General features: G+C 52.6%; 10 protein-coding genes across 10 annotated transcripts; 4 read left to right on the top strand and 6 right to left on the bottom strand.

Annotated features, from left to right (window-relative positions):
* Nucleotides 1-1,506: 1,506 nt before the first annotated feature.
* M436DRAFT_54145 (uncharacterized protein) lies at nt 1,507-5,796 on the bottom strand (the record flags this gene model as incomplete). The annotated part of the gene is made up of 3 exons (XM_013568846.1): nt 1,507-5,129; nt 5,182-5,331; nt 5,382-5,796. 3 exons carry the CDS (start codon nt 5,794-5,796, stop codon nt 1,507-1,509), a joined length of 4,188 nt encoding a protein of 1,395 aa, XP_013424300.1.
* A 495-nt stretch (nt 5,797-6,291) lies between these two features.
* Nucleotides 6,292-6,890, bottom strand: M436DRAFT_75588 (mitochondrial F1F0 ATP synthase-like protein subunit F; the record flags this gene model as incomplete). Its single annotated transcript, XM_013569025.1, has 5 exons — nt 6,292-6,317; nt 6,376-6,441; nt 6,503-6,656; nt 6,795-6,809; nt 6,864-6,890. The coding sequence occupies 5 exons, from the start codon at nt 6,888-6,890 to the stop codon at nt 6,292-6,294; spliced, it is 288 nt and encodes a 95-aa protein (XP_013424479.1).
* Nucleotides 6,891-7,088: 198 nt separating this feature from the next.
* On the top strand, nt 7,089-7,836 carry M436DRAFT_54118 (uncharacterized protein; the record flags this gene model as incomplete). The annotated part of the gene is made up of 2 exons (XM_013568840.1): nt 7,089-7,462; nt 7,527-7,836. The coding sequence occupies 2 exons, from the start codon at nt 7,089-7,091 to the stop codon at nt 7,834-7,836; spliced, it is 684 nt and encodes a 227-aa protein (XP_013424294.1).
* Nucleotides 7,837-7,967: 131 nt separating this feature from the next.
* On the bottom strand, nt 7,968-8,642 carry M436DRAFT_9303 (uncharacterized protein; the record flags this gene model as incomplete). Its single annotated transcript, XM_013568786.1, has 1 exon — nt 7,968-8,642. A coding segment is annotated over one exon (675 nt), but the record flags the coding sequence as incomplete, so codon positions are not given.
* Nucleotides 8,643-8,921: 279 nt separating this feature from the next.
* Nucleotides 8,922-11,508, top strand: M436DRAFT_84865 (ARM repeat-containing protein; the record flags this gene model as incomplete). Its single annotated transcript, XM_013569024.1, has 3 exons — nt 8,922-8,961; nt 9,017-9,159; nt 9,223-11,508. 3 exons carry the CDS (start codon nt 8,922-8,924, stop codon nt 11,506-11,508), a joined length of 2,469 nt encoding a protein of 822 aa, XP_013424478.1.
* A 594-nt stretch (nt 11,509-12,102) lies between these two features.
* Nucleotides 12,103-14,717, bottom strand: M436DRAFT_66671 (uncharacterized protein; the record flags this gene model as incomplete). The annotated part of the gene is made up of 6 exons (XM_013568941.1): nt 12,103-12,165; nt 12,361-12,466; nt 12,610-12,621; nt 12,674-13,039; nt 13,091-14,461; nt 14,530-14,717. The coding sequence occupies 6 exons, from the start codon at nt 14,715-14,717 to the stop codon at nt 12,103-12,105; spliced, it is 2,106 nt and encodes a 701-aa protein (XP_013424395.1).
* Nucleotides 14,718-15,442: 725 nt separating this feature from the next.
* M436DRAFT_66670 (serine/threonine specific protein phosphatase) lies at nt 15,443-16,516 on the top strand (the record flags this gene model as incomplete). The annotated part of the gene is made up of 3 exons (XM_013568940.1): nt 15,443-15,458; nt 15,515-15,748; nt 15,804-16,516. 3 exons carry the CDS (start codon nt 15,443-15,445, stop codon nt 16,514-16,516), a joined length of 963 nt encoding a protein of 320 aa, XP_013424394.1.
* A 1,264-nt stretch (nt 16,517-17,780) lies between these two features.
* On the top strand, nt 17,781-18,477 carry M436DRAFT_14668 (uncharacterized protein; the record flags this gene model as incomplete). The annotated part of the gene is made up of 2 exons (XM_013568790.1): nt 17,781-18,016; nt 18,075-18,477. Coding segments are annotated over 2 exons (639 nt in total), but the record flags the coding sequence as incomplete, so codon positions are not given.
* Nucleotides 18,478-18,997: 520 nt separating this feature from the next.
* Nucleotides 18,998-20,336, bottom strand: M436DRAFT_75581 (acetylxylan esterase; the record flags this gene model as incomplete). The annotated part of the gene is made up of 3 exons (XM_013569023.1): nt 18,998-19,011; nt 19,070-19,208; nt 19,269-20,336. The coding sequence occupies 3 exons, from the start codon at nt 20,334-20,336 to the stop codon at nt 18,998-19,000; spliced, it is 1,221 nt and encodes a 406-aa protein (XP_013424477.1).
* A 687-nt stretch (nt 20,337-21,023) lies between these two features.
* On the bottom strand, nt 21,024-25,880 carry M436DRAFT_15562 (uncharacterized protein; the record flags this gene model as incomplete). The annotated part of the gene is made up of 5 exons (XM_013568792.1): nt 21,024-24,100; nt 24,153-24,985; nt 25,041-25,352; nt 25,401-25,524; nt 25,574-25,880. Coding segments are annotated over 5 exons (4,653 nt in total), but the record flags the coding sequence as incomplete, so codon positions are not given.
* Between the last annotated feature and the right edge of the window lie 543 nt (nt 25,881-26,423).

Genomic DNA, 26,423 nt, shown 5'->3' with positions numbered 1-26,423 from the left:
GGACCAGACCGTCCACCTTGCCCCTGACTCCGTACAGATTTACAAAGACGCCGAAGTCTTTGACTCCAGTGACTCTGCCATCGTAAATTTTGTACAACACTGGAGAGTCGTCCATTTCAGGTGTCGGCGCGCGTCGGTGTCTGTCTCCGCTACGGCTCCTTTGTCGATGTCTGCTCTTGCGATCGGTATCCTGATCCTGCTTGCGCCACGTGCGTGTCCTGCCAAACTCATCCTCGAATACGTAATCGTCATGTCTTTGCTCTGGCGAGCGTGATCGTCTACGCGACTTCTTGGCTCGGCGGTCATCGTAATCATCTTCGGCCACGGGGCTCACGCTGCGCTTGCGAGGGGCGCTAGGTTTCGATTTCGGCTTTCCTGCACCTGCTAGTCCTTCAAGCAGGGCAAATGTATCGTCCATGGCATCCAGTTTCGAATCGTCCTCTTGCGGCGCGTTGTCATCGAATGCGACATCCTTGTCCGGTATCACCAATCCTCTGAAAACCCGTGTCTTTCTGTCTCTTTCGCCATCGAGATCCCGCTCTTCCTCGTCATTGGTATGCGCTTGGTCCTTGGCCTTTGATTTGTACTTTGGATGCATGGTAAGTACCAAGCGGTCGATAGCAGTCGCGAGAGTGGCCGAGAAGTCGAACTCGGAGAGTTTTGTCTTGAAATCATCGAGGTTCTTGCACTGTTCATGCTGTGCAATGACGAATTCGGCAATGGTCTTGTCGCTGATGCCCATGTGGTTTTGGATCTCGGAAGCGACCTTTGAGACGAGCGACAGATGCTCAAGCGCTTCGAGATCATCCATGCTGGGTGGCTGCTTCACTGACTGGCGACTTGGAAAGGTTGGTGATACGGCCAGATGCACCGAATGAGGTCAAACAGCGGTCATGTCGAGCTATGTACAAAAGTTGAATGCGCCTGGGACGGAGATGCGGCGGCGGCGTAGCATGACTTGGCAGCACTTCGGAGCCTCCACCCGCCGCACCGCCCGGCAGCACTCTCAAGCACCCTCCCCATGTGCAAAGATAAGGTTTGTCACGCGCATGCTATAGAAATGCACAGTTCCTCTAGTAGATAGAAAATGTCCCCAGAGAGTCGCGATGTTGTCGGCTCTTTATGCAACCAAACTGCGTATTTCTATAGCTGTCAGCGTGACATATCTTTGCACACGAGGAGGGTCAATCAACCAAACCACACATCACATCAAGCAAGTGGCACAGTTGTATTGAATGATAGTCTTCAATTGTTATAATAAAGCATGGTGCGCTTCTGATAGCATTAATGACACCTCGGTTGACTGTTCGCGGCATCACCAACGGATGCGAATCTGAAATGTAGTAAGTCACTGCATTCATTCACAGTAAGATCTCTCATCATGAGCGTAAAGAGAAGCGAAAGCGCAAAAAACGAATAGTTGGTTCCATCAGAAAGCTCCTTGTTACTCCAGTGATCGATAATCCCATCCATGAGTTTCAGCTGACTGACACAAAGGTGTACCGTCTAGGCCTGCGCACTGTACAATCCACGGCCACGACCGCGAGGTCCCTTGGGCACCTTGGGCCAGACTGTCTTTCTAGTATTGGTGGTATTTTCCGTGTTGGAGTTGGCGAGGACAGTATTCTCGGCCAACGGGGTCTTTGCGCCTTTGTCGCCCGTGACATAAGTGTTCTGGGGCTTGCTACTGGCGGCTTCGGTAGCAGCAGGAGCTGCAGTGTCGGGTGAGTCTGCATTGACATTGCTCGAGGCGTTGCGCTTGTTCTTGTTGTTGGGTCTGTTGGCGTTCTTGGGACCTTTGACGCTCTTGTTCTTGCATGGCAGAGGAACGTGTATGGCAGTGAACCAAGGCCGGGGAAGTTTGATCTGAACCGTAACGTCATGAATAGCATGGTCGTGGAAGAACATCATGCGCTTTGACTGAGGTTCGACAGTCTTGTGGAACTTCGAGTTCGGTCTGACGGGCGTAGTGACGGTGGCAGGTGCATCAGGATATGTGACGCCACGAGGCAAGAAGACTCTAGGAGTGGAGCCGAAACTAAGTTCTCCATCGAAAATGTCATCAACGCCTGGCTTCGACACGATCTTGGTGTAGGTAGATACAGGCGAGGCAGATCGCGGAAGGGAGACGGTAGTTGCGCTCTGCGCGATCACGAGATCCGAGCTGGTTCTAGACACGGATGCGACGGCAGGAGCAGGGGCTTGCGTCTTTGGGGGAGTCTTGGGTGGAGAAGGAGGAATTGTAGTCAAGACTTGAGCTTTGCCAAAGAGTCCGTTAAATCTGGCCTGCCAGTCTTGAGTCTGAACAAGAGGTCTTGCGCCCACTGTGTACGAGTGCACACTTCGAGGCATGGTGACTGGACTGGACTGCTCACGGTCTGCAGAAGCGGCAGGTGGCAGCCTGACCAGAGGTCTCGGAGTCGGCAGGTTGACAAGAGGATGTCTGGAGTCACCGCCAAAGACTGGGTGGTCAGCCTCCTCAGGAGGAGGAGACCCACCGTAGAGAGCTGAAGGGAAGAACCTCGACTGCTGCGGAGCTGCACCTGGGGTGGGAGGTTGCACAGGAAGAGGCAGAGACTGAGCATTGCTTGCGTATGCAGTACGGGGAGGCAGTCTCACGCCAGTGGGGCCGTTGCTTGGGCTGTCAAAGGCTCTGGAGGAGCTGGATGGACCGGTGGGAAGGCGCACTATGCCTTCACCAGGCGTGTGCAACTGTTCGCTGCTAGGAGGAGGAGGATGGTGCATCGACTGTTGGGCGATGGGCGACTGAGGACCTGACGCAACTTGGTTGAGTCTGTGAGGGCCTGGCACGACTTGGCTTCTGTGGGGGCCAGGACGTGCAGCGCCAATGGCACCAGCTCTATGAGGGCCGGGAATCTTTACTGCGTTGCGGGTTGGAGTCTCATATTCGAGCCCACGGGGCTTCGTCTGTACAAAAGTCTCGGTGACGGTCCAATTGGCACCAGTGTGATGAGACTGCTGTGGCGAGGATGGCTTTGCTCGCTCATTCTGGACGCGTGCCGCAGTCTGTGCATCATCCCTAGCTGCTTGTGCGCTGTTGGAGAAGTTGGTCCAGGCCGAGGTATCACGTAAAGGCTGTTGACGAGGAGCAGCCTTCTGTGGAGGCGCAATAGGAGTCGGGTAGGCGAGACGGGCGGGTTCAGGTAGAGGCGATGCGCCGGCAAGTGCTGATGCGCCAGTAGACTCGGGCATGCGTGAGTCGAGACTAGACAAGGAACCAAACTGCTGGTCCATCGGGCCAGACTGGGCAGATGCTGGCTGACCGAAGGCCTTGGGCGAGACACGCGAGGGATAGGGGCGGTTGAAAGGTGCGGTGAATGGCGCATTCTGGGGTTGAGGGCGTGAGTTTGGAGAGATGCTCGAGTAGCCTGCGTCAAATGTGCCGTTACCGATGTGTCTGTTGTTGCTGGGTGGAGGGCCCCAGAGAGCGGGTGCGGTGTGCGAGGTCATGCTGGCGCTGCCCCACGGTGTGGTCGTAAAAGACTCGGCGCCAGAGATCGACGGCAAACGTGCAGGTTGCGCTTTCTGGTCGCTGGGCGACGAGAAGGACGACGAATTCATGCCTTGCAAAGATGACTGTTGGTAGGGACTGCGCGTTGGACCATTGGGTGAGTGTTGTTGGAGACCAGGCAACTGAGGCGACGAAAGAGTTTTGTGCGCAGGGCGAGTGAGGGGAGCGGAGTTTTGGGCGAACGACAGCGAAGATTCAACAGTCTTTTCCTTTCGAGGTGAGAGTTGCTTGACTGGTGATGCGTGCGCTTCGGTGCGCGATGTTTCCTCATTCGGCACAACTGCTTCTGCGGCTGGAGCAATTTCTGGCGACGCGCTCGAAACAGGGGCGGATGGCGCATCTGCTAGCTTCGGTACCTCAGGCTGCTTCTTCTCGAACTTCTCGGCTTTGTCTTGAGGTGGTGTCTTCTCAAGAGGCATTCCGAGAGCCTCCATCTTCTTTCTGATCCTCTCTCTTCTCTCGGCTTCTTCACGTGCTTCTTCCTCTTGTCTGCGTCGGATTGCTGCTTCGCGCTTTTCTTGCATAAGCTTCTTCTGTTTCTCGCGCTCTTCCTCAATTGACAAGGCACTGGGTGCGGTACCGTCGGTCTGATGTAGCTGTGCCTCAGAGGATTCGACAGGCGGTTGCACCTCTACCTTGCCTTCAGGTGCCAACTCAGGAGAAGGCTCGGCAGGATCAAAGACCTTGCTGGAAGAAGACATGCGTCTATCGCGAAGCATGTTTCCGCTGATGCTTGAGCCTCTTCTACGACCCCAAGGACTTGCTTCTGTCTGAGAATTTGTACGAGCTTGGAAGGCGGCTGAAGGTTCTGCAGGGCCGCCTCCAGGAGCAGGACGTTGCAGGACTGCGGGTTGCCGCTGGTATGAGTCTTGTTGGCGTGAGTTTCTGCGGTGTTCAGGGGCTGGCTCGTAGCGTCCCGATTGCGAATTGAAAAGCTCTCTATTCGATCTTTCTCCGTCCTTCCAAGATCGATCAAATGTGTCGGTAGCCATCTCACGCGTAGGCGGCGGCTGAGACAGAGCATCAAATCCGTGAGCGTCTCGGTGTGAGAATCTGGAAGGAGCCTGTGCGGTTGGAGGAGGGTTGACTGTGATAGGGGAGGCTTTTTCAACTGGAGGAAGGGCTGCCCACGGCGATTTGATAGGTGCGGGTGCAGTGTTCTTCAGCATAGGCGACTTGCTGTCGGGAGTAGCCTTTCCATCGGCGCCAATCTGCTTTGCTTGTTGTGCAGCTCCAGGTCTTAAGATGGTGCGCGATTGTGCGGCCAGAGTCGAACGCTTCAACGCAGTCATAGATGGCTTGGCCGTAGGAGCAGACGGCACAGGAGCAGCAGTAGGAGGTAGCTCTTCTTGAGGCTTGTCGGCGGGTTTCTCTAAGGGTTGAGGGGGAACAGCATCCGCATGACTGATAGTGGTTTTGGTTCCGTCCATCCATTCGACCGTCTCGGGAGTCCACTCTTCCTCGTCCTCGTCAATGTCGGCCCATTTTGCCTTTGGCTCGGTGGTTCCCTCTGCTTCTAGACGGGTGGCCAGGTGGATTCCGTATTTTTGCTTGAGTTCTTCGTCGGTGTAGTGTTTGGTCGGGGCAGGTGGAGCAGCTGGTCTGTGGTCAGTATGCGACAAGGCGTTGGTTGTGCGAGTGGTACTGACGCTGGTTCTTATTCCACACAGTCCTAGCATCCGGGGTGCTTGTGCCGTCGCCTGGGCGAGCACGAGGAGCGTCGCGCAAGCCGCTGCTACCGGTCTTTGCAATCAGGCGTGGTCTCGCATTCATCTGTAGTGTGGCCATTTGAGGGGATGCTTTCGAGGTGTCAGCATGAGTCTAGGAGAGTTGGGTATGGTCGGCGCACGCTTTTCTGCAACCTTGACTGGAGGAGGGGTGCTTCCAGGAGTTGTCGCCGTCTTGGCCAGGAAGGACTTTGTGATAGAAACAGGCTTGAATGACAGAGGCTTCTTTACTGAACCAGAACGGGCGACCTTGGAAGCATCTGGACGGCTGGAGTCGGTGTCGGAGCCCGGTTGATCAGGAGTCGCATTATCCACGTCTCTGTTGATTGTGAGGTTGAGATCGCCATGGTCTTGAGAAGAGTTCAGATCCAGTGGGGTTGTCTCGGAATCGTGTGGTAGTTGTAGTTGGTGTTGGGCGGATTCGGGAGTGACGGCGGGCTCGCTGTCTTGGTGGGATGCATGCAGGTCGGCGGAGGGTGAGAGGTCGTCCACCGACTGGTGGTTGATCAGCGCATTATGGGGGCTCAACTCGGCCATAACAGTCTCGGCGAGTGAGAGGTTGACAGTGGTGAGATCGTGGGCGAGTTGCGCGGCCCGCTAGAGACTCGGTTGCTCAAGGGTCGGAGTGTCTCGTGTCTCGTGTTCCCAAGCGTTGCGCTGCCTGCCTGGCAAGGATCGAGGATGATGCGGCTTCAGCCCACGGATGTCAGCCCGCTGTGAGATATCACTTTCTGTCTGCCAACGGACAATCCAGCTAAAGTCTTGCCAGAAGGAGCTGGTTCACTCTGGCACAATACGGCGCAGTCACATAATCCAAGTCGCCGCCTTCAACACTATCACGGTGGCCCGTGCTCCTATAGACCCGGTATTGCCATGGTTATACAACGTTCACATATCACACGATCAAGAACGAAGAATAGAGTCCGCTAACTTCCCTTCCGGTTTTATGCTGTATAATTACAAAGACAAGGACTCGGGCTTTTGGCTTCCCTGCCTTCTTGCATACCGTCCTTTTCCATTGCCTTGCCCCGTTTAGTGGGCGTTGTTCTTGTGGTGACCTGTCGAGCCTGCAGTTAGCTACCTGACGTATCCATGTCCGATCCAGGCAAGACGTACGCAAGTGGAAGTAGTAGTTCTGGGCGTAACCAAGGACGATCATGGTGCCAATGACGTGAACCAGGGCTGTGTCGGACAAAGTCAGCTCGAGTCCAGAGCATAGGTATAGAGACAAGGGTGGTCGTACGCATGGCCGAAGGGTTCTTGCCGCTGAAGTAGCGGTGCTGGTATCTCTGGAGGAGGCCGGAAGGCTTGTGCTCGGGAGCGGGACCGCGAGGGAGTCTCTCGTAGAACGAGACGACACGCTGCATGCGGGCGGCGTCGGCCGAAGCACCAATGCCCTGTATGTCGACTTTGTCAGTCTAGATCTCGAGGCTCTTTCTCTAGCATGATGCGATAGTGTGGGTTGCGCGGACGGCCGGGGCCAGGTTGAGGGTATGGCGAGGTGTAGATTTTGCGGAGGGTGGAGCTCAACGTACCGAGGGCGAGGCAATCTGGGGACAGTCAGTATTGAATCAAATCAGCAGCATTACTCGAAGCAGGCGCACCTTGGGGGGAATGAGCGTAGAGACCATGGTTGCGACAAGTAACTCTTCTGTGCTGGCTGCTATGTGCTTTGACATGGCGTTGTTGCGAAGGCTCCCAATCGGCCAATCGGCCTGCCAAGCCTCCGGCTGCACTCCGGATGCCTTGTGAGTTCGCTGACCTATGTACGATGCGCATACCATCAAGGCGTTCAGAGAGGCTCTTGCCAGTCACACCATATCCATACAATGTCGCCATTGAACAGGACAGCAGCTTCGAGGCTCTTCGCCGTCGCCTCCCGACCCGCTTTCTCGCGCCAGGCTCCCCGTTTTGCCAGCAACCAGTCCTTCGTCGCTCCCAACTCGGCTGAGGTCGACAACATCCAGTCCCGCGAGGAGCCTCCTTCGCCCGTCCACTTGACCAAGGGAGAGACCAAGGGAAGCGAGCCCGCTGTCCAGAATACTCCTAGTCATGCCCCCAACTACGGTGCTGCCGTCGACTACAGAACCTCGGCCTTCTCTCCCGTCCCCAAGCGCGTCATGGATGGCAGTGAGCCCACCGAGACTGTAGCTGCCGCTGTCGTCTCTGGTGCCCCTACTGATCTCCAAGCCCGCACAGTTCGGTTCGTCAATTCTTGCCTTCGTTGCTTACTTGAAGATCCATTTGTACTTACCCACTGACTCCAGCATCTTCCGTCCTGCTAAGACCCCGACGCAATCTGGCGACTGGAACGCTCACCACTGGCGCATGGACTGGGACGTCCTCAGCAAGGGTCACCGCTGGGAGAACCCTCTGATGGGCTGGCAATCATCTGCCGACTACATGCAGGGTACCCACCTGAACTTCAAGTCCAAGGACGATGCCATCAACTTTGCCAACAAGCAAGGATACGAGTACTTTGTCCAGGAGCCCAACGAGCGCAAAATCATCCCCAAGGCATACGCCAACAACTTCATGCACAGTCCAAAGAAGCTGAAGCACATCCGTACCAAGTAGAGCACACGGCGGAACCCTCTGTACATTTTCTTTTTTCTTCCAATACCATGACATCGATTTAGAACCATTTCTCAGATTCGCCCCCAGACTCCTCGAGTCCTAGATATTGCTTACGACGGCGCTGCGTCGTAGTCCTCTAGCTTCCGAAACTTGAACCATCGCCCAGCGACCTGCCTGATCCTCAAAGTTCTTCCAACCCAAGCTCGCTCACCCGCACCAAAGGTCTTTGTGGTAATATTCAGCATGGAAAGATCTTGATCCCAGGTGTTCGTGACTGGACGAGGTCCATTGAGCATGGCTTCATCTTCTTGGCCGCCAGTCTCGTACTCGTCTTCTGGGTTTATGCATTCGACCATTAGGAGCTGGTGACCGAGACCATGCGCGACATCTACGATAGAAGCAAATGTCCGGTTGAAGCCCTGAACTGAATATGAGAGTGTTTGTTCGTGAATCCGGATTGGATTTACTATCATCAGAAGCGGACAGGTCTGGTCGTGTGCACCTTTGGGTTCTGAGTCGACTTGTCCTGGTTGCCGAGGATGCTTCAAATTTGTGAGGTAGGCTCGCAGGTTGGTGAGATCCGAACAAAAGGACATTTGGACATTGCGTGAATCGTGTAGGTTGCTCAAGGCTGGGGTGAGAAGATTCAGTGCATTTGAACTCTCCTGTGTGACTTCGTACAAGAGAGATTGTAGGAATACATCTCGAGTTGAACAAATGATCAAGTGTTTGTGTGGTGCAGGGTGGCGCAAGATGTGCCGGAGAAGATGATGGGCTTTGCACGGCTCAAGCACAATCGGTCTCGATGGTTGAGATGTGCTAGATGGCATGTGAAAGTGATTATGCAGGGTTGATACAATCGTTTCTGAGCATCAGGGTGTCAAGAATGGCAGTATTACGAGTGATAGGATAGGTTGGGTTGATATTGGCGACGGACAAAACATGTGACAGGGTCGGAGGAGGTTCAAAGTGGCTGCAGGAACGTGGACGGACATGACGTGCGCCAAACCGAAGTTGCGTCCCCGCCAAACATTCGAGCTCGACCATTCGAGTTCACGATTGCGCCTAGACAAGTCACAGCCAGGATGGAGTCGATATCGCGTATCTCGGGCATGCTGGAAACAGGTACCGTGGAAGCGAATGTATAATATGACAAAGAGCCAGTCTGACCCGTGGACAGCACGCGACCTCACGCTCGAGGCCGCTCGAGATGCAGGAGCCGGACGACGATCGGTCAAGCAGATGCCTCCGGCGCAAATAAAGAAGTTGCTGGACAGCAGGAACGAACGAGAGGTGCTCGAAGGCTTGCGTCGCGTTATCGAAGTCAGTGCTGTTGTTCGACACAAGCCATGACATGACCCATCGACTTACCCATCCCAACGGCAGATGCAATACACGGCTCCTCTGGCGCAAACACTGCCATTCTTCCCCTCGGTCCTCAAGACTCTCTCGCACCCGACTTCCTCGACCAGACCCCTGGTTTACTCATATCTGCTACACCATGCCGAGGCGGATCCGGATACCGCTCTCTTGTCCATCAACACTATCCAAAAGTCTCTCTCAGACACCAGCCCCCGCGTACGCGCCATGGCTCTGAAGACGATGGCTGGCGTCCGTATCCCACTCATCAGCCAAATCGTTTCGCTCGCTATCAAAAAAGGAACCGCCGACATGAGCCCCATCGTCCGCAAGGCTGCTGCTTTCGCATGCGTCAAGTGTGTCAAGCTTGACCCTGCCACTCTTCCTCAAGTCACCGAATACCTTTCCACCTTGCTCGGAGACAAGCAGTACTTTGTCGCTGGAGCCGCCGTTGCTGCCTTCAGCCAGGTCTGTCCGGAACGTTTGGACTTGATACACCCGCACTACAGAAGCCTTGTCAAGAAGTTGGTCGATATGGATGAATGGGGGCAGGTCTCAACTCTGCAGTTGATGACTGTTTATGCGCGAAAGTGCTTCCCACAAAGGACTCGCCGTGTCCGTAAGACCAAGACGAATACTCAAGCCGAAAAGCAAAAGGGCTTCTACGACGATGATGATGCCGAGGAAGAGGAAGTCGATTACGAAGACGTACAGACGCTGGATCCTGATCTCGACTTGCTTCTCACATCATCACTGCCACTCCTGCAATCTCGTACCTCGGCCGTTGTCGTCGCCGTCACAAGAGCTTACTTATATCTTGCCCCTGAGCAGTATCTGCACCACGCCATCGGTCCTTTGACAGCCCTTCTCCGTGGTCCTCCCGACATCAACCAGATCGGCCTTCATAACATCGTCCAGATCTGTCTTCTTTATCCACAACACTTCGTCCCGCACTTCCGCCATTTCCTCCTCAGATCCGGCGAAGGAGAACAGACATGGCGCCTCAAGCTTGAGATTCTGACCCTTGTATTCCCTCATTGCGTTACTGACGTACAAGGCCTTATCCTCACGGAACTTGAACACTTCTCGCAAGGTCACGATCCTGCTCTGGTTCGCGAATCAGTGCGAGCAATTGGTCGCTGCGCTCACAACTCGGATGCTACTACCAGCTCACGCTGCTTGCGCTTGCTTCTCCGCCAGATCCACAGCCCCGATCAACATCTCGTTGCTGAGGCTTTGGAAGTTATTCGACATATGATTCAGCGCGATCCACTCTCACATACAAAGACCGTCATCCGCTTAGCGAAGAACCTCGACACTCTTACCAGTCCTGCTGCACGCGCCAGCATCATCTGGTTAGTTGGCGAATTCGCCGGTTATTCCCCTGATCAGAGCATTGCACCAGATGTTCTGCGCATCCTCGTGCGTGGATACCCTGACGAACATGATCTGGTCAGGCAGCAGATTGTGCTGCTGGCGGCGAAGGTTTACCTGCACTGGTTGAACGCCGAGAATGCGACCAACAAGAAAGCAAACCCTCCTGCTCTGGAACGTCATTCTAGCTCGACTGTTCTTGCCCCTGACGACGAAGAAGACGGTGCCGGGTTTAGAGACGATGAATACAACAACGAGAACTCAACGACAATCGAATCACAAGAAGACAAGTCTCATCCGATATCGTTGCTATATAACCACACCCTGCTACTGGCCCGCTATACACCATCTTACGACCTCCGCGACCGTGCCCGTATGTTTCGCGCCTTGTTGGCCGTGCCTTCGAGCACCGAGTTGGCATCTCTCCTCTTGCTCGCACCCAAGCCTGTACCACAAGCGCCGAGTCCAAGCGAGAGCCGCAAAGGCTACATGCTCGGCAGTGCCAGTTTGGTCATCGGCGAAGACAGCGGCGTCAACGGGCTCAGTGGCTACACTCCTCTTCCCGACTGGGTCCAGGATGGAGAAGAACCAGATGCCAAGCTCAGAAACGTCGAGATAGAATCAAAGATTGAGTATCGCCCAAGTGGCGGATCAACAGTGCCGGCGGGCAGAATGCTGGATGATGCACTCAAAGGGTCTGCGCCTGTGGTCTATAAGTCAAAGTCTGGGGCGCCTGCTAAGGAAAAGACCTTGAATGATTGGCTTGACGAGGAAGACGAAGAGACCTCAGAAGAAGAAGAGACCGACGAGTCTGAAGATGAGGAGGAAACTGACGAAGATGAAGAAGAAGAAGAGACGGATAACAATGACGAGGAAGACTCTTCGGAAGAGGAAGAAAGTGACAGTGATGACGGTGACGAGAAAAGGCGACTTGTTTGACCAAATCCACAAGGCATAAGAAAGATACCCACCATATATGCACACTAAGCCAATCTGCGATAACAATCGTCACCTCCCTCTCTGTCCTTCTCCTCTACTGCCATAATAACTTCCTGAGATAGTGGTATATGAAAGCCAGCAAGCAAGCGAGCAACTTTGAAAGAGGTGGCTGCAAATGCTCAACCTTACAGCGAATTCTCCTTCACTTCCCTCCTATCCTATATATTCACCTCAGTTCTCATACATCACTGTAGTCGGCTCAGTGGTGTAACGGCTTATACACTCACGCCTAGATTTGGTAATAAAACCACCGTTCGACTCCCGCCTGTGTACGCCTTGAACAATTTCTATCAGCCAGGTGAGACCGTTAGTCTGGTGGCTAAGATCAAGGGAAAGAGAATGAGAGTTTTTCCAGAGTGCCCCTGGTTGGTGTCTGATTTTTTTGCTCGCTTGCATACTGCCTGATGCTTTGTTTATTTTTGTGGATGAACGAATGGGTTTTGGAAGAATGTGTTTAAGCGCCATCCGGATCTTCTCTAGCGTGATCGAGGGAGCACAGCTCTCCTGTTGGTGGCCAAGCGTGTTGATGTGCTCTTACGTGCCACTCGAATCATTGCTCCAACCGAATAGATGAGCCGTGAACATGGGATACGTATACTGCAAGACAGCGTGCCATTGGCATGTTCAATGCAAAGAAAGATCAATGTTTTTTTTCCGTCAGATAAAAGAATTGAAGTGAAAGTCATAATAAAAGCTATAAAATAGAAGAAGCCGTCTTTGTTTGGGAAAGAGGAGATAGAAGTTTGAAAGAAGAAAGTGGAAAGGAGGTGGAGAAGAAGGAAAAGGAGTTACCGTGATCTGCCCTTTCTCCTGCGGTGAGACAGATCTGGTCACCGTACACCTGCACTGTTGACCGGAAACAATCTCCCTGGCCTTTTCAGGCTCTGTACACGAACCCCTGGCACACATTTTTCTCGTGATTTTGGGCCATGGATCGCATATAACATATCGTTGAAAAGATTTGAAAGAAGAGAAAGAGGCACAAGAAATGGACTTGTACCAGAGGACGCTCGAACATGTGCAAGCATGAGACACGCTTACCGGCGGTATCGACTGCGATGGATATCAATCTTGTGTAAAGTACCTTAATTACTCTTCGACATACCTGTAGACATCTTGCCTACTCTGTCGCATACGTCGTGCTCGTGGAGTGTCATCATCCTGTCTGCGGCGTCCCTCTGCAGCCGCAACTTCCTCATAGGTACGCTTTCTGCCACTACCTGTTTTCTCAGGGGCAGCTGACGGCTTGGCTTTGGGCGTAGCATCCATATCAACATCGTCGCCGTGGAAGTCTGAACCGGCTGCAGTGTGCTGAGAGGTAGTGGATTTGGGACTGGCGGGATCGTGTGCACGCCATGGATCGAACGATGGCGAACGACTTTCGCGAGGTGGCGGTGGAGGAGGGAACTGAGGACCGTACGCGAAGCGTTGATTCGTAGGCGCAAAGCCACCTGGGGGAGTGATTCTCTGGCTGTGGTGTGTCAGATTTAATATGTCTTCAAGTTGGATTTGTTGTGCGTACCGATTGCCTAGAGGTACCGGTAATCCCAGAGCAGGAGGTGGAGTGGGGTAAACCATTTTAGGTGATCCCTCTACACCAAGCGCCGCCAGAATGTTCTCCTGCGCTGAGTCCTTGGGAAGCGGAGCAGGCTTGGCCTTGGGCTGTTGCGAGCCTTGTCTGCTGCGCTTCTCAGGCGACCGCGATCTCGAGTGACGCATAGAAGATCTTGATGGTTGCCTATCGTTCTTCCGAGGTGACTTGGGTCCTAGTGCCAGCTCAAGAGAGTCGAGGATGGTGACCTGCTTTGTCACCGGAGCTGACTGGGTTACTGGCCGTGGCAAGGGATGGGCAAGGGGTTGGATGGTTGGTTGAACAGCAGGCTTGACGGGCTCGTCTTCATCGTCGCTCATGTCCATAGCTTGGTCCCCATCGGACTGATCGTCCTCGGCTCCTGCAACTAACTGTTGCACCGGCAAAGGATGCACAACCGCGGGAAGAGAACCACTGTGCTGTGTTACTGGCTCCAGCTGCTCAGTGACAGGATCGGGACGGTCGCGGTTTGCAATGACAGTGAGAAGGGGGACTGTCGCAGCCGTCTTTCCAAACTCCACAAATATTAGATCGTCCTTGACCTTCTGCCACTCGTCTGTATCTCGTACACTGAGTCTGATATCGACCGACATGTCGTCAGGGAAGAACTCGGACGTAACACTGATGTGTGCATCTTCAGTAGCTTTGGCGGATTCGGTCCACTTCGAATCAGCTTCATCGAAGACTGAAGGTAGGGGCTTGCTGGTAGGTATAGCTGGATGCCATGTAATCAGACCAAGGCTCAGTTCTGGTACGACCTCCTCAGCCGGGACGCCAGCTTCGCTCTCAAAGTCAAAATCCAGGCCGAAGTCGAGACTAGACTGCCTTGTGTGCGATGCCGCATAGCCATCCTCACTTATCGGCGGAGGATAAGCGGAGGCATCGATGTACGGCGTTGGATTGGTAGCAGGTGCCGCTATATAAGCACCGTTCGCATCATAATAGCCTGTGTGCTCCTGGGGTGGATATGCAGGTGCAGGTACAGAGTATGACGGCGTTGGTGCTGTCGTGGAATACGGCTGAGTAGATTGAGGTGGCTGATAAGGTGGCTGCTGGTAAGCTTGATTTGGGTCGTATACCGGCTGAGGAGGATATGCTACTGCTGGAGGATATGCTGGGGCGGTCGGAGGTTGATATCCTTGGTAAGTGGGCTGGGTGTAAACTGCTTGGGGTTGTGGAGGATGTGCGGGGTACGCCGGTGCTGTATAGGGAGCCGCAGCATATGTCGGTTGCTGTTTATATCCTGGGGGTGGAGGATAGCGTGTGATCACGGGATTGCCTTTTTGCTTTTTCAAAGGAGGTCTGAAACAGTATCAGATCTGGGCAAATGCGAGAAAAGACTAGAAGACGGCGGCAAAAGAGAATCTTACCCATTTTGTGGAGCAGCAGCAGCATAAGGTTGTTGATATTGCTGAGCGCCGTATGCCACTGGTGGAGGAGCTGGTTGGTACGAAGGCTGAGCATATGCAGCTACCACAGGATACTGAGGTTGAGCATAACCAGGCTGATACGGCTGCTGATACGGAGGGTGAGGTTGAGCAGCGGGCGCAGTATACATGATGGACAATGTTTGCTTGCTCTTAGGTCAAAAAGTTTGACGACTTTGGGGGAAAAGAGAATATTTCGGTTGCGGCCGGGCAGCAGCACGAATCAAAGAGATGCCATAGGCTTCGGAAGAGGAGAGAAAGAGAAGAAGCAGAAAGGACAGTGAGAAAAGAGTTGCAAGGGATATGGAACAACGAGTGCCAGTCGTTTGACGGGGGAAGGAGAGACGAATCAAGTCGGGCGTGCACAGACGAAGACGGCAAGGTGCGGGCTGTGGCAGCAGTCGAGGAAAGAGCTGTTTGTTAGGAGAAGCTGATGAGACAGCACTGCCAACGGAGCGTCTCGTCACCTACCCTGTACCTGGGCTGTATTCGATTGTCGTCGCAGCAAGAGGCAGCAAAGCAAGGTGCAAGATTATTTACAATGGTAAATTGGCTGTCGAGCCAATCACAACGCCTATCGTCACGTGCCCAGCGGACAAGCGGTTTGGAAATTCAGATTCGGCGGGTGCGCGAGTGGCAGCAGCGTCGGGGGAGAAGGCCAGATCGAGCCAGAAACAGCTTTCGCAAGAGTCGTCATGTCGTTCTGCTAGACATGTCTTGAGCTTTGTGTCTTCTGTCTTTGATCATGTGTGGAAGCGTCGACTCTACCCAGGCACTGATATCGCCTGTCCCGTCTCCCTAAGCTCTTCTCTAACGCCCCATCGCACCTGCCCGCGCGACCAAAACCGCCGCCAACATGCCTGGACTTCCTTGTAGGGCGCCCACTGTCACGAGAATGAGTCGCGTGGCAAGAGCTGACGTTTGCAAGCCAGCATCGACCTCGACGAGTGCATCGAGAGGCTCTACAACAAGGAGCTGCTCGCCGAGTCCGTCATAGAAGCCATATGCGCAAAGACAAAAGAGATGCTCATGAAGGAGAGCAATGTTGTGCACATTCAGGCCCCCGTAACTGTCGTTGGTGATATCCACGGCCAATTCTTCGACCTCCTCGAGATCTTCAACATCAGTGGACCGTGTCCGGACACGAACTATCTCTTTCTCGGTATGTGACGTAGCGCACGCGACCGCCAACAAGGCACACGTCTGACCATGCATAGGCGACTACGTTGATCGCGGCCTCTTCAGTGTCGAAACCATCTCGCTGCTGGTCTGTCTCAAACTGCGCTACCCTCATCGCGTCCACCTCATCCGCGGCAACCACGAGTCTCGAGGAGTCACCCAATCCTACGGTTTCTACACGGAATGCAGCCGCAAGTACGGCAACGCTGCTGTTTGGCACCACTTCACCGACATGTTCGACTACCTCTCCCTCTCCTGCGTCATCGACGACAAGATCTTCTGCGTCCATGGCGGTCTGTCGCCCAGCATCCATAGCATCGATCAGATCAAGATCATCGACCGCTTCAGAGAGATTCCGCACGAAGGTCCCATGGCCGACTTGGTCTGGAGTGATCCGGACGCCGACCGCGACGAGTTCTCGCTGAGTCCAAGAGGAGCCGGTTACACCTTTGGCGCTCAAGTCGTCAAGAAGTTCCTCCAGGTCAACTCCATGACACACATTCTCCGTGCACACCAACTCTGTAATGAAGGGTACATGGTCATGTTCGATGACAGGCTGTCCACCGTGTGGAGCGCTCCCAACTACTGCTACCGATGTGGAAACAAGGCTAGTGTTCTCGAGGTCAGCCCTACCGGAGAGCGAAAATGGAACGTCTTCGACGCCGCCCCTGAGAACGAAGTACACCGCCTCGAGCAACAAAACCAACACAACAATGCCGGCTCGGATCCGGTCAGGGACTATTTTCTATAGAGTACATGTCCTGCTTGTTGGCTGCATCTCATTAATGATCGTTCATAAAGGGCAGCATCTCTGGAGTTTACATTGATACCAAGGCGGCACGATTCCATGTTAATTCTTCTTCTGTACGATACTATTATCGCAAGTTTTTTTTCTTCCTTACTTCGGATCATGGGCTCGAGATTGACGCAGTTCGAGGCCTTGTTTATTGACTGGCTCTGTTTCGATTGAGGAGAGTGTGAAGGTGATAAAGGCCCTGCGCTGTCGGTGTTTGACTTATCACAAGATCTTCCTCGCCTACAAAGGAAGCACCGCCTTTTGAGCATTGAGGACGTAACCGATTCACAGAGATAAGGATAAGGGAAAGTGATCCACCGGAGGGTTCGAGGGTTTCTGGTGGCTTGCGACACTATACTCGATACGGCATCTCCATGCGGCCCTCCGCAATTTGGCCTTCCAAGGGTTGTTTGGCATCCATCATGTGCATGTGCAACCAAAAACGTTGCTTCTTTCTGCAGGAAGCGGGGCTTCTGGTTTCTCTTTGCTGTCTTGATGAGTTGTCAGTATGTATAGTTGTACAACAGAAGGATCTAGAATGCAGAAAAGGAAGGAAGAGAGAGAGGGGTGCTGCATGCGTAATCGCTGCATGCACAGTTCGGCGGAGAGCGATGAGACGTCCGAGAAGGAAGCGCTGCTGAAGCTAAAAGCTCCTCGTGATAGCGCGGGCGGCTCCACAGGATGGGTGATCTGGATCCAACGTGGGAGCTAGCTAACTGTGTCGTATCTGGGTTGCTCTATCTATGCATGGAAGATGAGGCGAGGAGCAGGAACGTACGTATATAACGGCAATGGACATCCGAGCCCTGCTCTCCCTTTGCTTCCTCCTCTCTTGTCCGAACAGTCAGCCTCGTTTCTATCAACACTTGTACACGAAAGACAATCGCCCTTTGCAAACAACAGCCTCTTATCTGCATCTTTGTTTCCGAACATCAAAGCATCACAACCTCTCCCTTCGAGCCCTATCAGGCACATCGGCCACAGCCCAGATATTGATGTCGTTTTTCGTTGCCATCAACAAGAACACCGGACGTACCTTCATCCCCCTCAGTAATCACAGCAGCAGTACCAACCCATCCAATAATCCATCATGGACGGTGTCAAATACCAAAAGACAAGCCACACCCTCAAAGGCAATAAGCCAAACATGAATGGAGTTGTAAATGATCAGAAGAAAGATATCAACACGTCCGGTATTGCTGCTGTTGCTGCTGGAGGGGATGGGGTCCGTCGGGTTACGCTCGCCGAGTACAAGCAAGCAGCCCAATGCTTGGCCGATGCCTTCGCCGACGACGATGTCGCTCGCTACTTTACCGAAGTCCCTGATGGTGCCCACTGGACCAAGGAACAGAAGTGGAACCTCCATGTGAGCATCCTGGAGTACATCACGTACGCTCACATCCTGAAGGGCTTGGTGCTTGCTGCAGGTCCCGACTATGGTTGCGTCGCCTTATGGTAAGTCCCTTCTCACAGCGGTATATAGCTGTTGTTGGTATGGCTGACACCAAGACAGGATGCTTCCAGGCCAGAACATGGATGACTACCTGACTATCCTGCGTAGCGGTATGTGGAGATTGTGGTACAAGCTCTCGGCCGAAGGCAAGACTCGCTTCTTCGACGAGTTCTTCCCTCTGCTCCACGACACCAAGCATGAAGTCATGGGTGTACGTGATGACGAGTCGTACTACCTGGTGTACATCGGTACCAAGGTTGCTGCCCGTGGTAAAGGTTATGCTCGCAAGTGTATCGAGTATGTGACCAGAAGTGCCGATGCTGAGGGCAGAGCTTGCTACCTCGAGAGCAGTAATGCTTCCAACCCAGCCATCTACCGCAAGTATGGCTTTGAGACCATCAAGTCTATCGAGCTCAAGCGTGCTGAAAAGGTTGTGGTCCTTGACATCATGGTCCGCGAGCCTCAGCTCAGCAGGAACCAGTCTTCTTCGAGCCTTGAGAAGGTCGACAGTCTGGTTTCCAATGCCTCGACTGCTGCTCGTCCGCTTTCAGTCTCCGTTAAGCTGGGAGGCGAGAAAGAGTCGATCGCCAGTATCTCTGTCGTCTAGAGGCAGATTGTGATTTGTGGTCCTGTTTTATCGTGCTTTTTATGTTTCGCGTTCCCACTCTTGTCGCTCCTTATCACCACTGCTTTGACTGCTGCCGTCTGACCCCTTGTCGCTCTTTTATCGCTTTTATCTGCCATATGTTTTGCTTACCTAGTCGTCGATAATCAACTACCACTTCGATGACATGCTTTGTTTGACGCGTTCCTATCTCCGAGACCTCTGTAAGTAACATGTACAATTCACGTTTATCCCTCGTAGGGCCTCTTCCTGCTCTACTTCATGTAGGTAACAGCGTCAATCTCCAACATATATAGCATGCATGCACAACCCTTCTCAAACTCCATACGAAGAGAACCAACTCAAACTCACCCAAAGCTCAGTAATTTGCCTCTACACCTCTTGTCAGCAATGCTCAATCTCATCCTCTCATCAATGACAGAAAACTCACCATCGTTCCAATACAGCGTATCCGCCTGTACCTCCGGCCCCGTAGCCCCAAACACCCAACCAAACTTTAGCTTGATGTACTGCATCAAGTGGCTCGCAAGTTTAACATGTCCAACATCAGTAGGATGATACTGCGGCCCCTGTGTTTTTTTCTTCAGATCAGTCATTGCCCAAATCGCACTTTTAGTCGGTTTACTCACAATATCATTATGCTGCAAGATTCCAGTCGTGTTGAAGTAATGCACGAATCCCTCATGTTTGTAATGCGCATACACCTGCTTTATCTCATCCACAAAAGCACCGCCTTGCTGATATGTGTTACCAACTTGATCGAATCCATTCCAGAGTGCGATGAGTATGATCTGCGCGTGGGGATACTTCCCATGCACCTCCGCCACAAAATCAATATATGTGTTGAGATATTTTTCGTTGGTGACGTTGTTGTGCGTGTTATTGTCGTTGGTGCCCAGATTGATCACCACAATATCTGATTGTTGGTGAGCCGCAAAGTCCCAGAGTGGTGGAGAGTCGCCATAGATGTCGACTGAGCGTGACGAAGTATCCGAGGTGCGTAGCCATTGGTAGACTTGTCCATGAGCATTGCCCCAGCAATTTTGGTCAACCAGACAGATACCGGGATAAGCGGTGATATCGAACTCCACATTGCCCAGTCCAGCGCCTAGTCCCCAGGCATAGCTGGAGATACCTTCGTACGTAGCGTATTGGCCCGCAGACAGCGAATCCCCTATCACCTCTATCTTTGCGCCAAAGTTTGGAATCTGGACTAGTCTTGCGTGTTCAGCGACATGTACACCCGCGATCTGAACACCATAAGCATAATTCGTAACTCTCAATTCAAAAGTCTGCGGTCTTTGCGTTTGCAACGTCAAGTCGAACCCAAGAGTCGATGCATCGACAAACTGATGCGTAGAATTTGCAGTCACGTTGCTGAACATCCAGTCCTGGCCTGCAAATCTGTATGTAACAAGCACACCTTGCGAAGTGTGTTGTCCAAAACTTATGGCGAGTTTGTCGCCGGTGAAGCCGAGTTTGAGTCCTGGTGCTGACCACCAGGATATGTGTTGGGTATCCCAACGACCTTTGTAGGAGATTTCAGTGGTGTTCGGGGGATAGGAAGTCCAGTTGGAGTTGACAGAGGCAATGCTCGTGTTGGCGAAGACTGTATCTCGTACTTGACCATTTTGAAGTATGGTTGCTGAAGCGAGTACGGGTGCAAGTATACACTTTACCAGGGTAGAGAGACCCATGATGACCAGAACGATAGAATCGGAAAGAGTGCGGAAGCGATTGGGTTCCTAGCACATGCCAGATCTTATAGAGGCAAGGCAAGAACAAGAATTGCTGAATACCGTAGCAGCGATCAGGCGGGGTAACAGAATGAACCTTACCATCTTCAATACCACATTATCGAGGTGGATGACTTGTCGTTACCACACTGCTGGGCGGAGAGCCTGCCTCCGGGCCTGATTTGGACATGGCATCATAAAGCTGAGGTGAAGAAATCTTTCCTCCCATTCATCACTGGTGGAAGTTTAGAGTTGGTTGTGAATCGCCCCGCAGATATTCAGGCTGTATGTAGATCGAGCGTGTAGTGTCATGCATTAGGGCTCGGCATGTCTGGATGGAAGTTGAGCATCAGTCAGGTCATGTTTCTGAATGACGAATAGATTGATATACAGTCTAGACTAGAAAGAGATGAATACAACTCGCACTTTGCTCTTGCCACCTCAGAATGCATCGAAGCAATTCCAACCAGTGGATATTGGCCAGTATGATGTAAATATGAGTAGAGTAGAAAAACGGCAAACACGCATAGAGGTATACAATGATCAAGATAGAAACAAGATTATGCCCGAAATGACAAAGGAAGACTATCAAAGAACATGCAGTGTTGACTAAAACATGTTGTCAGGTTGGTACACGACTGGCGACAAGAGCGTCTCGGATGGCATGTTTGCTCGAACTTCACGAGGATGAGGGTATGTTTGACCTGATTGTTCGACGGAGCCGGGTGGAGCTGGTGGTGGAGGTGGCGGAGGTGGAGGCATCAACGAAATTGACGCTTCAGATGCTGCAGCACTGGCTACAATTGGAGAAGCTTCGTAGGGTGATTTGGCCCGGTTCGTGTTGATGTCAGGTGTAGGTTGCTGTCTCGAAAATATGCCAGGGAGCACTGTCTCATAAGGCGAGGGTGCATACGTATCGATTGGTGGTGATTTGGCACGCGACTTGCTGTTGTTACGGATACGCTCTGTCACACTTCTCAGGCGTGAGTTGAAGCCTTCGCTGATGCTGCCACGACCACGTCTTTGCGCTTGTGCCTGAATCTGAGCATGCGCTTGTGCTTGTGCCTGCGCGAAGTTGTTGAGCGGAGGGGCTGTCAATGCACCGGCTCGGTCAATAGTTGGTAAGACATCCATGACTATAGGTTCTTCTTCTCCAATCGCGATGTTGATAACACCGAGACCACTACCTCGACGATCTGTCATGAATGGTGGAGGAGGCGGAGGTGGGGGACCCGCCAGATGTTGGAGTTCTGGCAACATCAACTCTGAGTCCTCTACAATGACAATTTGAGCGTCATGCAAGGTCTGTTCGATGCTTGGCCTGCTCGACGCAGGACTTTGCTGAGGCTGGAAGTTGTTTTCCGTAGGTGTAATCCTACGAGTATGGCCTGCTTTGGAGATGGATCTTCGTCTGGAAGAGTGCGGCAGCACTGTCTTGTAGTGCCACGGGGCACCGTCCGTATTTGTCTCGGGTGGTGCTGAAGATGCCCGTGGTGGAGACAAAGGTGCTAACTGTCCAAACACAGTCGAAGGTAGGAGAGGAGCAATCTGATCGTCTTCTGCGGACTTTGGCGAGGGTGAACCTTGCTGAAACGTGGCAACTGTTGGTTGAGGAGGGGTTTCGGGAACCTGAGGAATAGTGGGTACTCCTTCATGTTCGTATCGCGGATGCTTCATTGCTCTAGGAGTAGCCGGTAGTCCGATCGATGCTGTCGGAGTTGAGGTGCCAGTAGTTCTCGTGGGCGGGAAGCGACCCTTAGATTCTGGATCAGCCGTATGACTACGAATGATTGAACCGGCACAATACGGTGGCTCGAATGAGCTGGGAGATATTCCTAGCTCGGTATGATGTCTAGGAGCCATGAGAGGCCTTTTCAAAGGTGTCTTGATATCGCTAGGTAAAGGTATCGTCGGTGCGGATGGGCGCCTGGCCAAAGATGCGCGCCTCTCTTCCAACTCGCGAGCGGCGAGTTGCTTCTTGGTCAAAGTCTGGAGATCTCTACGCCGCACGATACCCTCTTCTTGATTCTCGGAAGCAGAACTATCTTCATCAAGACTTTTCGTAGAGTGATTGGGGACACCACCAGCTTTGCCCTTGATAGAGGCTCCTCTGGTCCTGTTGACTTGTAGTCCCTGGCGAGACTCGATTCTTGCAGAAGTGGAGTCGTTGTTTGTTATAGCTGATGCCGAGGGCGAACGACCGAAGGGTCTTGCTGGTGTACGAGATTCGCTTCTGTCGCGGTTAACTGCTAGTCTCAGATCCACCTGGCTAGTACCTCCATGTCCGGTTGGTACCTGACTGTTCGTTCGAGAGGTACGGTCTGCATTAGAGTTCTTGCGCTGCGGTCTTGACTCTCTGTAGTAGGACTCATCGATGTTGGAAGCTGCAGCCATCGCTCTACTTGCCATAACTTCGTCAGGTGACATCGGAATTGGTGATGATGGTGAGACTTTTGCTGGACCAATATATCGCTTTGCTGACCGACCGCGATAATCCGACGTGTGATCGGGAAGGTCATCTTGGCTTTGACGAGAATCTGTGAAAGGATCTAAATGTAAGGATGGAGCTCTAAGGTCCTGAGATGGCTGGTTTGGCAAATAAGTCGTATCAAAAACCTGCACATGAAGATCACTGTTGGTTCTCTCGCGCGATCCGTTTCTTCTCCATGTCTCGCTCTTAAGACGCGCAAAGACGTCGTTACTTGGGGACGGTAGACGATCCGGCTGCGGAGGCTGCCGTGACGTCTGCTTCAGACTTTGGGACTTTTCACTCGAATTGATAGACGAGTTTTTGCGAGTATGACCTTGACGTTTAGGCTCCAAGGTCTCTGTAACATTTGTTGGCTCCAACATCTCTCTATGGGCTGTTAGTGGTGTCTGAGAAGTGTCTCGCATTCGTGAGGTGCCGCTTCTAGAGGGTAATTGTCTCCTTGCGTATCCGCCGGGAGTAGCCGTCCTCGCGGACGATGGATCCCGATCGAACCTGCTGCCAGATCGAAGCCAAGGTGCTGCACCTCCAGGTGAGATGGCAGATTCGGCTATTGGTGTAACGCCAACACCAAGCACACCTGCCATTGGTGTCCTCTGATCTATCGAAGGTAATACGAGGGAGGTCCCCTGATCACCGAATGTCGTGATGAGTTTCAGCGATCCGTTTCTCGTGAGCTTCCGGCTTGAGCTAACGGCAAATGGCGGAGAAATTGGAGGGCTCAAAGGAGAGGGACCAATATCTTGTTCTCTTGGGCCAGAGAAAATTGCACCTTGTGCTCGAGGAGAAGACCAGGAATCTGAGGTCTCAAGGCTTGTACACGAGAAGCAGCGTACCGCAAGTTCTGGCTGACCTTTCATAACAGAAGCTTCACCCCATTTGCGAACAAGATAAGATTGCCTCTGCCAATCCGATGGCATGATCAGACAGGTCAGAAGAGTTGCTTCCATGAAGTAACCTCGAGAGACGTAAACCTCGATGGCATCATCGTGCTCACCAAAGCCCAGAAGCACCGCAACTGCAGGATGGATGTCACCCTTTTCCAAAAGTCGCTGCACGAAAGTCTGACCAACCTGTTTCCCCGACGATGGTCCCATAGAGCTCAAGGCGAGCAACATCCAGTCGGAGGAAGTCATGTTCTCGGAACCCACCATTGCAGCCATGGTGTCTGCGCCAAACTCACCAAGCCATTTTGAGAGAAGAACGCTACTGGCTGATCCTGGTCGTTGCCTTGCGACTGTTTACGTTAGATCGATGGGTAAGACTCCGTACGATAAAGCAATACTCACATTCATCGCGTATCAGAGATTCAATGTCGTCGTTCCAACCGAATACCACACTTAGCATTTCCTGTCGCAATATGTCTGAAGTACGAGCAACTTGGCCATAGTGCGGAGTCCTAAAAGGTACATCTCGAAGCCTCACTCGAGTGTGAGGGAAAAGATCCATCTGAGATGTCTGTTGGGCCTCATTTGGACTTCTCAGAATCTCTTTTCGTAGGGCTGATGAGCGGAATGAAGACGTCGACCGTATGGAGACGCTCTCGCGAGGCGTTATCGAAGGCAGCCCAAAGGAAAATTCGGTGCCCTCATTGTATGACACTTCGGAGGCTCGTGAGGAAGGTGCTTTGTCATAACGATATGATGGTACTCTGCGTCCTCCATTGGATGATCGCGAGCTTGCCGAGGAGGCTCTGCTAGATGTCGGGCTGAGTGCGCCGAGTCGGTCATGTTTCTCGTCCTCAAGTTGATCCATCTCTCTTGCAATCTTTTCGAGTGGAGACATTGTACCGATCTCGCCTTCACTCGAGTCTGCGTCCACAAAGGCAAATGGTAACGGAGCAGCGCTCGCTGCAGCTTGTTTTCTGGCCGTCTCTTCCTTCTTTTGCTCTTCGATCGAGTTTGGTGGCGACGGGGGTAGCGGACCAGGAGCATGTTGTATGCTAGCAACTTGCACGGGGGCCTCGCTCGGGTTTACATCGTATTGTTGCACAGTGTGGTTTTGACCGAGCGTGAAAAGCGTAGAGGATGGGCCGTAGCATGCGATGCCGACAATGCCATCGACTGTTGGCACTGATTGGAAGCTGACATTTTTTGTGCGAACATCCCAAGACCGTGTCTCGCTACGAGGCTTTTGTGTTAGCGAGGATCATTATGCAAAAGCCAAGGTATTCTCACCCATCTGTGTACTGGATGATTCGGCCATTTCTCGACCATGTGAACCAGCAAGGACCGAGGCTCCTCGTTTCCAACCGACTCAGTATCCGGATGATATTTGGGCTTTCTCCAGCGACAGCTGTTTTAGGGATGCTCCAAACTCTAAGATCACCGTCTGCGGTCTGGGTAGCAAGCATATCAGATTTCTGTCGTGAAGAAGAACCATGCCAGGAAAGTCCAGCGATGCGGGAAGGAGCTTTTGATGTCGTCAGACTGTGCACGATCGTGAAAAGTGGTTGTAGTGTCGCAATCAAAATCGAGCCGTTCAGGAAACTGCGACTATCAGCAAGAGCGACGCGTGCGGATGGAGACCACGCTTACCCAATTGCAAAAGTGCGTGAGTCGGCAGCTGGTGCTATAGCTGTAATCGGATCATAGATAGTACGAGCTGAGATATGCTCCGAGGTAGAAGGCTCGAACAGTATTACATTTCCTTGGGCGTTTCCTGAAGCCTTGTCAGAGCACTCTCTCACACTCAATCTCTCATGTCTTACCGAAAGCAATATTTCCATTCTTCATCCATGCTGCCACCCTAATCGGTTCATACGCTGCGAAGCGAGCAATTTCGTCTCCCGTTGAAATATCCCAAACAATTGCGGTATGTCCTGCATCATAGCTGACAGCCAAACGTCCCGCACCTCTTTCGCTGACAGTGTCTGTACATATCCAAAGCACGTCTTCTTGATGACGGTCGAATCGACGCTCTATTGCCAATGTGTCATGATGCAGACAGAGGATAATGTTTCTCTGGGCGTAAAGGAAGAATGAGGCGGTCGCAGCACAGGGCTGAAATTCTGTATCTGGCTCCGGGTTGGGCTTAGAATTCGCTTGTCTCCTCACAGCAGAGTGCGATCGTTGGCCTGAGGGACGACCAGTCGACATGGCTGAGTAAGGTCTAGAGGAATTAGGACAATGGTCTTTCAGGATTTACCTTAGGGTAGCAACTCAAGCGGTCATGAATTGGGCCAAGTCTCGGTGGGCAGAATGACCGAATACCAGAATAGCAGTCGGAAAACAAGGTGTGGGATGCTGTGTATTTCTGCTGTAACGTTGCGCGAGTATCTCGAGATCGACGTACCGAGAAGTTGTGCCAAGCGGATGCAGTCACACCGCGTAGAACGACGAGTAGGCACAAATATCCTCAAGCAGTGGTTTGTGACACGGCAAAAGTCGTCCGCGTCAAGGGCCGACCAGGATGGCCTGCAGCTCAGGCATGCAAGCAGCCACTCTTGAATTTTTGACAACACAAGAATCTTGTTCTTGGAGGGGCTGTTGATGTGAATATGAAAAGCGAAAAAGGGAGAAAGAGAGGAGGAAACAAGACAACAGAGGCGTACTCATGTT

Source organism: Aureobasidium namibiae (genome assembly GCF_000721765.1).
Source record: "Aureobasidium namibiae CBS 147.97 unplaced genomic scaffold scaffold_17, whole genome shotgun sequence".
In the NCBI taxonomy this organism is placed as follows: Eukaryota; Fungi; Ascomycota; class Dothideomycetes; order Dothideales; family Saccotheciaceae; genus Aureobasidium; species Aureobasidium namibiae.
This window is presented reverse-complemented; position numbering and strand designations above follow the sequence as displayed.